Here is a 17,266-nt window from a genome sequence, read left to right as displayed (position 1 = left end):
ATTTCAGGGGCATCTGTATGTATAAACCAGATGAATTCCACCCACAAAAAAACTGGCCTTTAGATAAGACCGCATTTTACTGCTTGAGATGGTGTCTTGTACAGAGCAGGCACTCAAAATTCATTTCTACATGAATTTTGAAAAAACATTCATTTCTACAAACTAAACAACTCTTTCTTCACTAACTTTCATTGTAAGTTCATGTTAAGTAACTCTATCTTCTGTTTTTCACTGCTGTGGTACAATGAGCACCAATCCACAGTTAGAAAATAACTTGTCCAAATACATACTCAGTTATAAATCTATACTAAGACTCAAAGCATCTGATGCTTTATCCACTTCCACCTCCTCACAGTCACAAGGTCAGGAGAAGGTAATGTGGCCAGCTCCCTTCCTCCCTTCCACTGCTGGGCGAAAGCCCATGGTGTCCAGAGGAGCCAGGAGACCCCAGCCTCCACACCGCCCCAGCGTCCTCACTGAAGAGGAAGCTGCGAGCTCCCCTCCCGTGGCCGCAGCTCTCTGGCTCTGGAGGCCAAAAGAAGCCTCATCCCGACGCTCCTGTCTGTGTGAAGACACAGATCACTCTCTCTCGCATACACACACAAAGCAGGAGTTCACACCTCCTGCGAGGTAAGTTACAAGAGCTCAATCAATCTTCCTTGAGAAGAGCCCACAGTGTTAAGTGCTAGGACTTCATTTTAAATTGATTTCTAGTTTTCTAGTTTAATAATACCTATTCCATTTACTTTATTTATGTTTCCCTTATATTTTCATATGTAGTGGAGAATGAAGAACACTATGTCCTGCCTTTTTTGCTATTTTGAGAGCTATTAATAAACTCGAATAGCATATGTAAGACATATCCAGAATACACAGTTTAAGAACCATGAAACGTAGTCTGAAAACAGCCCAGAGAGACAGCATTCTGAACATCAATCACACTTGTCTTCATTTACTTTTACTACATTTATCTTTTGATAAAACTACAGTTAAACTTATATGGAATAAACTCACACAAGAAAGACTAACTACCAGAAACAACATGTTAAGTTAGTTCCTTTCAACTTACTTGTACAATAAATCTTATTTAAAAAGCACCAATAGGATGATCAGTAAGAAACAATGGAAATTAAGTAACAAAATTAGAGAACCTTAGAGCTAGAAAGTACTCTGGTGAGTCCAGTCTAAGGTCCCAATCTTACGTTCAAGGAACCGAGAGAAGGTTCCAGGTGCCCTGAGTCAAGTCCCTCAACCAGCTCATGACAAGACCTGAAGTTCGTATCTGATGCCCGCAGACCACGCCACATCAGTGCCTTTACACTTCATTTCCTAAATGAGCTTTTAATCTGACTGCCTTTTAGGTTCCGGGATTTCTGGAGTTTGGCAGAAGTATCTGGCTGAATATTATTACTTAGAAGATGGTCTTTTTTACATCATATGAATCTTCAAAAACATTTTACAGCTTAAAATGGAAATGCTAAGTAACTTATCTCTTACTGGAAAATAACCCTCAAGATGTCGGTTCTATCTAAAAATAGGTACTTTGCTAACTAAATTACCGACTACAATCATATAAACAAACAATAATTTTAAAGGACTGGATGTTTTCCCTACCCCTCCGTAGACGCCAAGTGTTAGAACTGAAAGAGCACTCTATGTAAGCAGCAGCGAGCCTGGCCTGGGCCCAGGACTGCTTACAATCCTGGAGAAGGCACCAACAGGAGTTCAGGCCCTTCAGCTGTAAAGAGACTGAACAGGACGCCTGCCTGATAGGCCGATTTTGAACAAGTGGGAAAATGAATCCAAACGCACAGTGTGAACAGATGACTGCACTATTACTCTTTTTGGGTGTCCAAAGAATTTTCTTCTGGTACACACAACACTATCCAATTCTGACCAACTGCTCCAATTCTTAAACATACAACTTCTCAATTTACTGTATAAAGCAAATTCTTACGTCCTGCCATAATTTACCTTGTATTTAACTGTGACTGTTATTACTCACATGCAGTGTCATTTTATAAATGTAAAGTCAGTTCAACTATGATCAAATCTTACTATAATATATACAAGAGGTCCTCAAATAATGATGTTACTTAGGTGGGTCTATTCTAAGGTCCCAATCTTATACTCAAGGAACAGAAAGAAGGGTCCAGGTACCTGACTCGAGTCCCACAGCCAGATCACGAGTCAGGACCTGAAGTCCACGTCTCATGACCGGCAGACCACGCCATGTCAATGCACGGTAGCCAATAGCTCATTAAAAGTATGTGTTATTGAATTAGGAAAAAACACGTTTCCTCAAAAACTCCAGTGTTAGAAGTACTTTGAAATTTTCTAAGTTTGTGTTTACATTAAAAGATCTAAACAGTGACAAACCGAATTCCTAAGTACCTGGGAAAACAGTCATTTTAAACACGCACATACACTCAGTCTCAGTAAGGAACAAGACTTTACCAGAACTGTAGCTAGTTTAAAAAAAACTCCCCAGTTTGGGAACACATGTAAGAATTAAAGATTTTAAAATTAAAAAAATAAAAAACTAAAAAAAAATAACAAAATAAAAAAATAAAAAACTCCCCAAATCAAAAAAGCAACATAGTGGATACAGTTAACTCAGGAAGGTATTAAAAATACACACTTATATACACATGCATGTATGTATATACATCCAGAGAGGTCAGCATATTACATCTATTATAGCACTTTACACTTACACTATCTATCTTATGTGAAATCACTCAGTCTTTAGTCTGAGTGTTAAAATGAGAAGCATGGTTAACTTATATTTTTTCTTTTTAATTTTAATGAGTTTCATATTTAATTCTATAAAAGTATACTAAAGTAATTTCTAACAGTGGGAAGTCTGCACTTTAAGTTTGCTATAATGGAATCTGACTTGTTTTCCTATAACTTACATTTTTCTACCTAAATGCTTTCCCATAAAAACAGCTTTAAAGTTTTTAAATTTTAGCTAATATTCTTTATTAGAAATAACTCCCCCTTCTCACTGCAGAATGAGAAAATTTGAATTAAAGTAAAATACATAAGGAAAAAGAAAAAAATCCAACAAACTTTCAAATGCAAATTTCTCAACATCGTCTTTTTGTCAATCTGGAATCCCCCATCACATGCAAAACTGAAAAACATTTAAGGCATTTCGCCTATTTACTATTTTATCATTTTGAGGCATAAATTGCCATCCCAACACATCACTAGGAATACATTGTGAACATACCTGGTTAGTTAGAGGTTGCTGAATCTGGTCAGAGTAAGATAAGGCAGAAACCTGTTGGTCACTTATGTTTGGCTGGCGACGGTCACTGTACTGATGTGAATGGGGCATCTGTCCAGCCATCTGAAGGCCAGCAGCATGGAATGAAAATGACGGTGCAAGCCGAACAGATGAAGGTTTGCATGCTGAAGTCTCTCCTCCTGCGAGAAGATAACAAGTGTGGTTTAATGGATGCACTCATATCCTGACGTTTCTATCTTTTGACCTATCTGATAACTCTTTAAAATAAGGATTTCAGGTTGTTCTATAAATATTAAAAGTCTTTAAAACTGCAAACAAGGATATGATATTCAACATAACTGCTGTACGATAAATGGTACAAAACCTAACACTGATAAAAATGAGTATATATAAGCCTGTTTCAAGAGAAAACCTTAAGCAAATCTTTCTGTAAACTAATGGAAATAACCTTTAATACTTACTTTCACATATTAGATCTTTATCAATTAAGAACCATAAGTTGCAAAAGTAATCTCTGAATTCCTGCAAAGGGCCTGACCAACATATCAGCTCTTTAGAAATCAATTCAAAGGAACACTGCCGAGAGTCTGCTCTGCAACTGCCAGGTGTATGGCCATCAATAACCAACATCCCCCCAAACCAGGTGGAAAACTGGTCCTAGTGGTGCTCACCACTGACACGGATAATTAAAAGTTGAGTACACAACTCATGGAAACAAATTTCTCTGACTCTTCCAACACAGTCCTTAGAGAACCCAGACCAGGAAAGCCTGCCACAAAAACGAACAATCGAGAATCATCCCGCAGGTAGGCTGGGACCATGGTCATGATTTTTCACAGCAGAAAAGAAAAATGAAGATTTGTTCCTGAAAGTATTTGGCAGCTAACTAATAAAAGTTAATTTTTCTTTAGGAAATGAGAAAGACTTTTCTTATATTCAACCAAATTTGCAAACACAGACTAAAGCCAGAGGACAAATTGTAAAACCCTGGCCAACCAACACTGGCCCAGCATACCTGTGCTTGTCTTGCTGAGTAAACTAGCAAACTCTGACCACACCACACACCACACTGCTCAGCACTGGGGTACTTTTTCTAAAGTCGGCTTGTTCTGAAACATATAATAGTGCTGGCCCCAAAGTGAAGAGCACAGATCCCCGGCCAGACTGCTGCAGTCTGAAATCTCAGCTCCACACTCACCAGCTGTGTGACCTTGCACACCTGATTTCCTGATAATAATATCTACCTCCAACAGTTGTGGTGAAGGTTAAAGTGCTTTAATACATGAAAAGTATTGGGCTGGCCAAACCATTCTTTTAATTTTTAAGCACTGACTATATCCTATCTAAGTGCTGAACACACCCTATGTAAGTACTGAATATATCCTACACTGCAAACGCCACTGTCCTCCACCCAACCAACCAGCGTCTAAGCTCTGGGAGTCACAGTAGAGATCTCTTCCTCCACTGACCACCTCATGCAAATGGCAGCCCGATCCTGCTGACTGTGCCTCCTATGAAAAGTGAAAGTGAAAAGTGTTACTCCCTCGGTTGTGCCCAACTCTTTGTGACCCCATGGGCTATAGCCCGCCAGACTCTTCCGTCTATGGGATTTCCCAGACAAGAATACTGGAGCGGGTTGCCATTTCCTTCTCCAGGGCATCTTCCCAACCCAGGGATTCAACCTGGGTCCCCCACGTTGCAAGCGGAGTCTTTACTGCCTGAGCCAAGAGGCAGAAGAAGTCCCTCCTAAAGAACACTCACCTCTTCTTTTCATCCCCTTACTCAGTCCCTCACTTAGACGACTGCAGTAGATTCCTAGTAGCTCTCTCTTGGCCCATGTGCAACCCTGTATTTCTTCAGATGGCTAGAGGGACCATTTCCACAGGGTAAATCTCAAATTTACAACTCCTACTTAGAACTGCTTTTAGACCTTAGCTTCTATTTCCCTCCATTACAGCATACAGTCCTTAACTGACCCGAAGGGTAAGATTAATAAATATCTGCTAAAAGAAGTTAAGGATAATGTTCCTATGATGACAGGTGGGATGATTTCTCTAAACATGTCATTACTCATAATTAAAAAATAAATCCAATTATGCAGAGCAACTTTGTTCAGTTAAAAAATCTTTTTATCCTAAGGAAGTAACAAATGATGTGCACAAAGATAATTAGGGAAGAATGTTTATCTTGGTATTGTTTGCAACAGCAAAAAACTGGAAACCTAAATGTCAAATAATTGGGAGGGAGGTTAACTCTGCATGTTAAAAACATAAAACACTAGGAAGGAATATATTTAAATGAATATGAAAAGAACTGAGGTCCTTGATCTAGGAAAAACTCTTATAAATAAAGAGCAAACAGACTATAAGGCTCAGAATGGCAATTTAACCACTCTGGGTCCTAGTTTCCCCACCTACAGCAGTGGAATTATTGTTAACATACTAACCCTGTTCCTTTAGGTTCGGTACAAGTTTTAACTCGATACCACAGCAGACACGCAGAATAGAACCTGGTACATAACAAGCACTTAAAAAAAAATTGGGCTTCCCTGGTGGCTCAGAGATTAAAGCGTCTGCCTCCAATGTGGAAGACCCGGGTTCGATCCCTGGGTCGGGAAGATCCCCTGGAGAAGGAAATGGCAATCCACTCCAGTATTCTTGCCTGGAGAATCCCATGGACGGAGAAGCCTAGTAGGTTACAGTCCATGGGGTCGCAAAGAGTCAGACACGACTGAGCGACTTCACCTTCACCTTCAAAAAAAAATACTAGATTCTGCTTCTATCATCAATGTCATTATTACATATTGTATTTAAACTTATTTTTTATAACATATAGAAAAATCATTAGTATACAGCTTAACCAATCATCATTAGTTGGTTAGTCAACCGTGTCCTGTGGGGACAGGAAAATAAAAACTGCCTTCATTCCGGAAATCCCGGATACCATCATATGATCCCTCCCAATCAGTATCTAATGACCTCGTCCCCTGGACCTCCGAAACAGATTCATTTTATGTACATGAATTTGTTTGCTTAATATTAGGCTTATAAACTGTGGCTTGTTATCATTACTTTACCCTACTTTTGATTAACACTGGATGACTTCCAGTTTCCAGATGGCTCAATAGGTAAAGAATCCACCTGCAATGCAGAAGACACAGGAGACACAGCTTTGATTCCAGGATCAGGAAGACCCCCTGGAGGAGGGCACAGCAAGCCACTCCAGTATTCTTGCCTGGAGAATCCCCATGGACAGAGGAGCCTGGCGGGCTACAGTCCATGAGGTCTCAAGAGCTGGGCACGACTGCTTGAAGCAACTTAGCTCGCACATTTCCACTTCAGAGCTATTATAAACACGGCTACTAGGAAGTGACTGCTTTTTGGTATATAAAGAGATGTTGTCCTGTTGGTTTTTTCTTCAATTTTTGTTTAATCAATCTGTTTTTTCCCTAGCAGTTAATGAAAATTCCCTGTGCTCCACTCCTTCACTAAGACTTGGAATCATCAGTATTTCTAATTTCAGCCGTGAAAGTAGGTGTGTATTCCACTGTGATTTTAATGTGCATTTTCCTCCTGCCTATGAGCATCTTTTCATTTATCAGTCACTTGGATATCCACTTACATGAAAAGCCCATTCAGACTGCTTTTTGACTTTTCTATCAAGAGTCATTTTCTTACAGATCCCTAAAGCTTCTTTACCTCAATTTCTAACGCATTGTGGATATAAGCCCCTTACTGGCTAGCTCTAGGCGGCTTGTACTGTCTCTCTTAATGGTATTTCTGATGAACACCGTCTCTTATTGTTGGCAACTTTTGGTTTAAAATTAGTATGTTTGGTGTCTAAGCAATCTTTCCTTATACCAAAGTCATGAAGAAATTCCAGGTTATCGTCCACAAGTCGAGTTTTACCCCTCACATCTAGAAATGTGCAATGCTCTTGGATCGGATTTCTGTGAGTCTGCAACAGCAATCAAGTTTCATTCCCTCCCCAGTGGATATCCAGTTAACCCACACCCAATGATTAATGACAAACTTTCCCAATGCCCTGTGTTGTCATCTTTTCTTAATTCACATACTCATACATGTCTGATGTGTTTTGGATTCTTTGTTTTGTTCTGTTGGATAAAGACTTACCTAGAATTCTTACATCTATGTGTAAGAACCAGAGATGGCCTAAATCATGGTAGCTTCAGAAGTTTTAATATCTAGGAGAGAATTTTGTTCTTCTTCAAGAATGTTTAGGCTATTCTTAGCCCTTTGTATGTCTATGTTTTTAAGTTAGCTCATCAAATTCACCAAAACAAACGCACACTGGTTTTGGTTGACACTGCGTCGCCTGGAAGAGTGCTCTGTACAGTAGTCATGGTCCCTTCACCTAAGACTGGTTAACAAGGCCTTCACCTTCCTCTTTGTGATCAGTCTAATCAAAGGCTTATTCATTATATTAAGTATATTCTTTTACGTGTATTTTCTATTTTTGCATGCATCTTGTTCTATCAGTTAGCAAGAGAGGTGTATTAAAAATCTCCCATTTAGGTTATATATTGGGTCACATAAAGTCGTTACACCTTCCTGATAAATAAGGCCTTTTTTCATTATAAGCTGCCCCTCTTTCCTTCCAGTCATGCTTTTCACCTTGTCTGATAATGACGACAGTATGATACAACAAGCCTTCTCTTAATCTGTGCGTGCTGTCTTTTGTCCATCCTTTTACTTTCAACCTATTTCCTTAAATCTTAAGTTTGTTTCTTGTCAACAGGCTTCCGTGGTGGCTTAGCTGGTAACGAGTCCCCAGGGAGAGATCCCTGGGTTGGGAAGATTCCCTGGAAAAGGGAAAGGCTACCCACCCCAGTATTCTGGCCTGGAGAATGCCATGGACTATACAGTTGGAAAGAGTCAAAGAGTCAGACACAACTGACTGGCCTTCCCTGAGAGCTCAGTTGGTAAAGAATCCACCTGCAATGCAGGAGACCCCAGTTCAATTCCTGTGTCAGGAAGATCCCCTGGAGAAAGGACAGGCTACCCACTCCAGTATTCTTGGGCTTCCCTTGTGGCTCAGTTGGTAAAGAATCTGTCTGCAATGCAGGAGACCTGGGTTCGATCCATGGGTTGGGAAGATTCCCTGGAGAAGGGAAAGGCTACCCACTCCAGGATTCTGGCCTGGAGAATTCCATGGACTGCACGGCCCATGGGGTCACAAAGAGCCGGACACACCTGAGTGACTTTTATCTTCACTCTTCTTGTCAACAGTGTACAGTTAAGATTTAATTCATGTATGAACACTAATAATCTTTCTATTTATTCCAACTGTTTTATGTTTCTTTCTTACTTTCTGCTGGATTAAGCTTCTTATATACTATCCTTGCACGAAGATTATTATTTTTTAGTTATCTTCTAACACTGGGTACCCAGGTAAGCGCTAGTGGTAAACAACTCGCCTGCCAATGCAGGAGACTTACAGAGACTCGGGTTCGATCCCTGGGCTGGGAAGATCCCCTGCAGAAGGAAATGGCTACCCACTCCAGCATTCTTGTCTGGAGAATCCTACGCACAGAGGAACCTGGTGTGCTACAGTCCACGGGGTCACAAAAAGTGGGGCATGACAGTATGGATTATATATCTTTCACTCATCAAAATCTAATTACTCCTTTACTTCTACAAACTATTGTTGACTTGCACATATATACAAACACACACACACACACACAACCACAAGACAGTGACGAATCACCCAGTGTGAGCAGAACCAGACTCAAGCATTTTGAGGCTCAGATTGGTAATTTTTTGACATCCAGATAGCCATGAGGGAAATAACCAAGAAATGGATAGCTGATGCGTGATTATCGCTGCTACCCGCCTACAAAACTATCATCCTACAACACTTGTTTCACTTTCTTAATCTAGATCCAGTGAATTGCATGCATTAAATTCAACAAGCGTTTACTTAGGGTTAACTGAGCCACTGTTCTATGGGGTGACAACGCCACTCATGATCTGAGACAGCACAGCTCGAACTTTAATGTGCTTCAAATCGCCTTTAAGGCTTGTCTTGTTAAAACTGCAGATTCGGATTCAGGAGACTAGAGCAGGGCTTGAGAGTCCACATCTCTAACAAGACACCAGATTCTGCTTTGAATAGCAACTGAAAACATCTAACTGCTCACCTTAATAAAAGAAAGCTATTTTCCAACTCATGCAAGTAGCAGACAATCCAAAAACAGGCAATATTCTGGCTATGCAATGCACCATAAGGATTTTCCCTCTAACGGATTTTGGGGTTTGTGGGTTCACTAACATATTCCTGTCCGTAAGGATGTATGGAAGGTGACAAAGAATCTGCTGCTCCTTTAAAGACTTGCTGTAGTAATCTGAATGTGGATCAACAAGAAGTAACTACGTTTCTCAGTTGTGGGGTTTTTTAAAAAGCTATTTACTATACTAACTATTTACTATGAAACCTACTGTAACTACCTGGTAACATTACTAGTTATTTAGTGAAGTAAAAGGAAACTTAAGCTTCTAGTACTAAGGCTGCATGGATAGGTATGCCGGCCACACGCTCACTGTCTCCTCTCTTAGCTCAAGTGCCAGAAGGAGACTCGTTCAGTTTCCTCTCACAATGTCAGGAGTATTTAAGGTGTTCACTTAATCATTCCCCTCCTATAATAAGACCCAAGAAGATGAGCTAATGTGGGAATTTCTTGTCAACCTGATTTTATAACCAAGCAAATAATCACGGTAACTTTGCATCTTCCCCGTTAATTCAAATGTTAATGAGAAAGAAGACTCAGTTTATCCTATAACAGAGATGACGATAATGAAGTTAGGCTGAACTACATGAAATTGCTGATGTTAGAGCTCATTTGGCGCACAAAACAGCATTTCAGGAGATATGGTTTAACCTGCATCTGCCATGATCTGTAACCCTTATTCAACTAAACTAAAAATCATTTATAATAATGTTTTAGCCTGAGAACATTATCATAACACATGTTGCAATAGCAGATCTTTTAATTTAATAAAAAATTTATGAAACACTTCAAAATTATCTTCAAAACCATTACGTGGAGTTCAATTCCAAAATAATGTTTTAAATTGCTGCCAAATAATATAAAAGGCAAGTCGGAGAGAAGTGCGCACTGCAAGGTCCTATCCTCATTTTTTAATATCGTTCTGGATCCTTTTTACCATGAGCATATTTTTGTAACTTTTTAAAGTTCATAAAAACACTATTGGTAAATGAATGTGAATGCTCATGCTCAGTCATGTCCGACTCTTTTGAGACCCCATGGGCTGTAGCCCACCAGGCTCCTCTGTCTGTGGGATTCTCCAGGTAAGAATACTGAAGTCGGTTGTCATTTCTTCCTCCAGGGACTTTTTTAAGGTTCATAAAAATGTTGCTGATAAATAGTTCACTAAAAAATAAAGGAGCTTCCTCACTATGGTCTAACAAGAAACGGTAATAACTAGAGCTCTAGTAGAGATTAGCACTGATTCTAGAGAAACATTTCAGGAACAGATCTGAGACTGGGAGAGGGCAAGACAGAGGCAGAGGCAGACACAGAGGAAACACCAACTAAAAAAGCCTGAGAGGAACCCTGAGTGGAAATAACAGCCAGCTTAACTGTCTCTGATATGAGACCCACAGGCAGCATCACTTGCAGCTAACTTGAAATTTGTTTATTAATATATTGATAGGGGACTATCCTTGTGATGGTAATAACCCAGATTAGATTTTAAAGAGACGGAACAATATAAAAGAACAAAAATAAATGAAAATAATTCAAGTTAATTAAAACTAAGATGTTCAAGAACATGCAGAAATTTTTATGAAGCGAAGTCTCCAGAATTCCTTTAGAAATGAGGGAAGGGCAACCAAGCTTAAGTGGGAAGAAACCACCTCCAAAGTTCCTAGCAACATTACATACCCATAACAAAAGAGAAGAAAAACCAGCCAGGTGGACTTTGAATGATGGCTGAAAAGAAAGGTACACAAATAAGAGGATACCTGAATGGAAGTCCACAAGTAAGACACCATTAGTACCAAGAACAGCGCCTGAGACAGGGCCTGAATTCAGGAAATATCTGTTCTGTGCAAGAAAGAACTGAATGCATCAGGAATATTTAGAATGTGAAGAAATGGTTCAAAAAGGGAGGGAGAAAGCTGAAGGGGGCCAAGAATGAAAGAAGCATTTTTAAAATGAGGGGCTCATGAGCCTGAAATAAAGAACAGTCTGATTGAAGCACAGGCTATAGTCAATTTCTGACCATTTCCCTTACTCACTTTTACATCCCCAGCACATATCAACACCGCCTGCCTCCACAGTCGGTGTTAAATAAATATATATGAAGATGAAACTATGTTATGATTCTGTAAATTATCTCATTTTAAGAACAAATGAACGGATTTATTACCGTCTAGTTAGTAGCCAAAATATATCACCACAGAATGCATGCGTACGTGTACAAACACACACAATACCCTACTAGCCAAAAAAGCATATTCAGTTGTCTACAAACAAGATGAAACCGCCTGGGTTTATTAGTCTGAGACATTAAGTAAATCTTGTATTAAACTGTTAAGAATAACAACTGCATAAGAATAAAAACATTTCTTTTTAAAGCCCGTAGTATCAGATTTTCACTTCTGACTATTTTAGATAGAGTGCCTGATACTGAACTACCTCGCTCACAGCAAACCACTAATGAAACTGGTCAAACATATGAAACAGCTTGTTTTCAGACACTGGACAACCGGTTGCGCAGAACTGTGATCACGGAGGAAAGGGAGACAAGCTTGGTGAACCACACAGTCACCTTGGCTTTCTTTCTTTCTGAAGACAACTCCCAGAGCACAGTGTGGGGATGAGGAGCCCAGAGCACAGGATCCTGCTCAGCTGAGGAGCCGGACCTGAAGGCTCAAGGCTACGAGGGCTCGACACGGCACGCGACATCTGTCAGGCAGGTAGGAGAAGTAAGGGAGCGATGCAGAGAAAGGAGCCCCATGAATCGACGTGTAGGATCCCCTCGGCTCCGTGGCCACATACCAACTGCACAGTCGTCAGGGGAAGGTCCGTGAGGCCGCTCAGAGAGCAAAGGCTGACGGCTAGAAGACAACTGACTGCTACAACTCACACTTGGAACTACGAGCACTTGTTCCAATCACTTAAGAGCGGAAAAGCCCCAATACACACTGCACAGAGACCCAGGAAAGCCTCTACTTCAGGGGGAGAGCTGTACTAGCCCTACGAAAAGGCTGAAACAAACCTCCAAGGACCAAGATGATCAACAAGCGAACTGCCTATCAGGACAAAATTCAGCCCTTCTTAAAATCAGGACAACAAAACCCAGAGGCTCAGCAGCCTAGCAGTCTTAAAGACACCTACATCCAACCAAACGTCACTGGGCACACAGAAAGGCAGGGAAATGTAGTCTGGACTCAAGAAGGAAAAAACTTCATCAACGGACCCAGAAATAATAGAAACAATGAAATTAGCAGACAAAAGATCAGAAATCTTTTAAAATATAAAGGAAATTATAGACAAAAGAAGAGAACAACAAATCTTAACAGGTAAGTGGAAACTATAAAAAGAAACCAAAAAAAAAAAAAATTCTAGAAATGAAAAATGACTGAAGTGAAAAATTCACTGAATGGATCTAATAGCAAATAGCAATTAAACACTGCTGGAGCGGGGGTGGGGGGGGAATCAGCGAATTTTAAAAATAGGAGTATAAATTAACCAAACTGAAAATAAGTACAAAATAACAGAAAAAATACAAACAAAGCATCCAAAACCTATAGAACTCAATCAAGCTAGCAATCCTGTTTGGAGGAGGTATCAAAGGGAAGGATAAAGAAACTGGAAAAAAAAAAATTTATGAACACATAAAAGTCAAAAGTCTTCCAAATTCAATTAAAAGAATCAACCCACAGACCCAAACTCAATGAACCCCAAGCAGTATAAACACATACACACACCACTGAGGCATTAGAGCAAATTTCTGAAAACCAACAGAAAGAAAAAAAATTTAAGCAGCCAGAAAGTGGGGAAATACCCATTTACACACAAGAAAACCACTGACTTCTCATCAGAAACCATGAACACCAGAAAAAGAGTAAAGCAACATCTTTAAAATAATAAAGAAAAAAGACCTTTAACCTGCAATTCTATACCCAATGAAAACATCCTTCAAAAATGAAGGCAAAACACTTTTTCAGACTGTCAACAACCTAGCTTGCACTCCAAAAGTGTTCACAGTTCACAGACAGAAAATGATTCCAGAAAGAAACTGTGATCTACACAATGGAATTAAGACCAGAAATGGAAAATATATAGCTAAAATAGTGAAGAGATTTCCCTCCTAAATGTTTTTAAGAGATAATGTAAATTTTTTAATTCTTTAAAAAAACTTTTGTTTAAAGTAAAAATAACAATGTATTGTAAAGTATGAAACACATATAAAAGTAAACCATGGCAACCATAAGGCCAAGGACAGAAGCGGCAGCTTGGAAGAGTAAGACACTCTTAACCTAAGGGCGCATGTCATGCACCCTCAAGAAACCACTGAAAAAGATGGATGGATGGACAGAGAGACAGAAGATTATCCTCAACTAGATCACAGAAAATCTTACTTAGCCCTTCAGTAAATGGCCCTTAAACCCTTTCAATTACAAAAGGCAAATCACATTTTTATAGCTGAAAAGGTCTCAATAATAGCATCTGGAACACAAAAAGGATTAAAATAATCACTCAAGATACAGCTGAACTCTAGAATTATTATAATGTACACAGTATAACATGTAACATGGGTAAATTTATGTTTTTTCCAATATTCTAAAATTATAAATTATTTTTAAATAGTCAAAATAAAGCAGGTAATACCACCTGGTTATTTTATGGGTTATCAGCAGCTATAAAAATTCCAAGTGGAAAAAGAAATCTCTTTTTTCTTATAGTAGTCACTAAATAAAAATGTTTACTCAGTAATAAGCCCATTTAAACTAAAAATGTCCCACTTTGGTAGGAAACAAAAGTGTCAAGCAGCTTTTGCGCCCTTAAAGTCTAGAAACGGGGTGGGGCTGAAACAAAAGACAAGTAAACAGATGTACACAATGTCTCCAGAGGAATTTACAAGCACGATTACACCCTTCCAGGGATTGACTCCCATCACCCCAACAAAGGGAAGATCAGGGATTCTCTAGCTCAGCCTGGTGCTACTGGCGACTGACACCGGATTAGAAGCCGGAGGCTCCTTCTAGTGCAACAATGTTCCTGAAATGCATGCTCACCTGCCCTCCGCCAGCTGTTCACCGCAGAAGCCCTAGGACCCAGACCCTGTCAGCGCGCAGCAGACACTGCTTAAAGCGCAACTGCGGCCTGACCTGCTCACCCTGCAGTACACAAAGGGCACAGACTCCCAGAGATTTATAAATGCAAAGCTGCCACTAGGAGATTCAGAAATGCCAAGACAAAAATAAAAGATTATTATGCTGCAATAAATTAAACATCCAAGCTGCTGAATTTTAGGTATAATTGACTGGCAATTGATTGTAAATGACTGCAACGAAACTTTTTAAAAACTGAAAACTAAAACTTTACTAGCAAAGTTACATGCTAAAGAAAGCAACAATCAAAACAATGACCCCTTGTACAAAATGCTCATAAACATGCTTTTGAGGCAAATTAAGGTTGAGATAAATACAATTTTTTTTTAAAAATTGTTTATCTTCACAATGGTAGAGAAATCATTCTTGCTGGCTTACAACTGTTTCAAATCTATACAGCCTCTAACCTGTTCCCCCCACCCTACTTCAGTCCTCTGGGGAAACCAAAAGCAAGCTCGTTTCTGGTAGTTTAATTTTAGATGTTGTTTCAGCAGACAACCCTGCAGAAGGGCAGAACAGGGCGCCTTGTGGACGAGCAGAGCCCAGATCCCTGCACAGGGAGGAGCGCTGAGGCAACAGCTGCCCCGGAGCCTCCCCAACCATATCCGTGTCTCAGCACAGAACAGCGCCACACACAGCCATATCCCTGTCTCAACACAAAACAGCGCCGCACACAATCATATCCGTGTCTCAACACGGAACAGCGCCGCACACAACCATATCCGTGTCTCAACACCAACAGCGCCGCACACAACCATACCCGTCTCAACACCAAACAGCGCCGCACACAACCATATCCGTGTCTCAACACGGAACAGCGCCACACACAACCGTATCCGTGTCTCAACACCAAACAGTGCCGCACACAACCAGAAGGCTTCCCTCACACAGAGCTCCTTCTAGCCACAGTATGAGAATAATACGATTTATTCAGCAGGTAACTCGTCAGGCTGAATGAGACCACGCTCCTGTTAAAAAAGAAACACTATGCTATCACTTGAGAATATACTTCCAGAGTCATGAAGATCTACACAGGACAGTGCCGCTGCTCCAGCAGGCATCTGCATTCATGCTAATGAAAGTGAACGAATAACGTGTCCCGCCTGCAGCGCTTGGATGAATGTTAAACACTTGTGGAGCTGAAGGGTTTACACGTTGACTGAAGTCATTTGGCCTTCAGTAAAATTAACTTTCATAAATAAATAAAGATACCTAAAGTTTTAAAAAAATGATGCAAGTCATCCAAACTGACAAACTCTACAAGTTGTAATCAAGAAACACTTCTTTCAAGCAAGCTAAGAAACAATCATTCAGTTAGACAGTAAGTCAGATTTGAGAATCCAGCGTGTTCTCTGATGACAGCGATCAAGGCTGGACAGCTGTCCTCATGTGCGTACCCATCAGGTGACATATCCTTATTTACAGTTTAGCAAATACAATCACCTGAGACAGGGTCAGCGGCAGCTGACAACGCAGGGAAAAGTTAAATTCAGCCTAGCTAGCGGTAACGTGACCTGTGCACTCAATGAAGGCCACACTCCATTATTCCCAGTCAGGAGCTGGGGTTTTCGTTCACCTCCTCCTCAGGTCAGAGTCATCGTGGGACAGGTCAAGAACACTGAAACCGTCTATGTGGAACAGCCCATCTCAAGTTGCTCATAACCACCTCTGTGGAGCCCCGTGGTCCTGGGCTCTGCTTTCCAGATCTCCGATACCTCCATCACAGGCAAATGTAACAAACTCATTTATGAAACAGGGAAAATGAAGATATACCTGGAAAGCCCAGCTTGCTCCACAGAAATACACTGAACTAGGATTGAAGACTTCCTCTCGCTTGCCTCAACACACGCATGCACGCAGTATGGTAACAAATAAGCCAGGTTCCTCATACGTGAAATGAGATGGTTCGTCATCGTGTCCAGTCACGTAAATGCAAAGCATTCCTTCCCTTGTAAAATGCCATGGATTTGAAATGTTACACAGATCACAGACAGAGGGAAGAAAAGGTTGTGCTCAAAAGTCTTCTGTTTACAGCTTAAACGACACATTTTAATAAATGGTGGTTAGATACATAGCAAAATACTATTTTAAAAAAACTTTAAATCTTCTATACACACACACATAATATATGACTATGTTCACACAAATAAAACCTGAATTACCCAAAGATGCTCCCTCCCCAACCCTGTTTCAGCCTTTTTCTTGAGCTCTCTTGACTGCAATTTTGCCAGGGCCCACACACATTATGGTTGCGTTCCAGAAACCTGGATATACAAAAGGAAGAGAGACGATATATTACAACCTATCTAAAAGCTGAAATATTACAAAGCTGTTAAAAAGCTAAACACTGATGCTCAGCTGCCCTGCCCTCCAACAAGAAGAACCAGACACAGAACACGGCAGCGAGGAGCGTGACACTGGCAGAGACGCCACCGACCACCGGCTGTCGCCACCTCCAGCAGCGCCACGACCATGCCGCTGTAACGGGTGTCTGGAGAGGCCACCGAGCTGCAGAGACACTGACCCTCTTTGGAAGGAAAGCCGCCCCAAGCCTTCTCTCATGTGTGCCTCTACCTTCTCCCAGAACACGCACAGCAACAGCAGCTGAGAGGGGGAAAAAAACAC

General features: G+C 40.5%; 1 protein-coding gene across 3 annotated transcripts in view; it reads right to left on the bottom strand.

Annotated features, from left to right (window-relative positions):
- The window catches only part of DYRK1A (dual specificity tyrosine phosphorylation regulated kinase 1A), a 144,662-nt gene that overhangs the window by 39,256 nt on the left and 88,140 nt on the right, over positions 1–17,266 (bottom strand). For all 3 annotated transcript variants that reach the window (XM_052648209.1, XM_052648249.1, XM_052648300.1), the window contains one exon: positions 3,239–3,435. In XM_052648209.1, coding sequence (XP_052504169.1) covers positions 3,239–3,435 — 197 coding nt within the window. The remainder of the gene's footprint in view (positions 1–3,238; positions 3,436–17,266) is intronic.

The sequence above is a fragment of the Budorcas taxicolor genome, chromosome 1, assembly GCF_023091745.1.
Source record: "Budorcas taxicolor isolate Tak-1 chromosome 1, Takin1.1, whole genome shotgun sequence".
In the NCBI taxonomy this organism is placed as follows: Eukaryota; Metazoa; Chordata; class Mammalia; order Artiodactyla; family Bovidae; genus Budorcas; species Budorcas taxicolor.
Note: the sequence above shows the minus strand (reverse complement) of the source record. Positions and strands in the feature narration are given on the sequence as shown.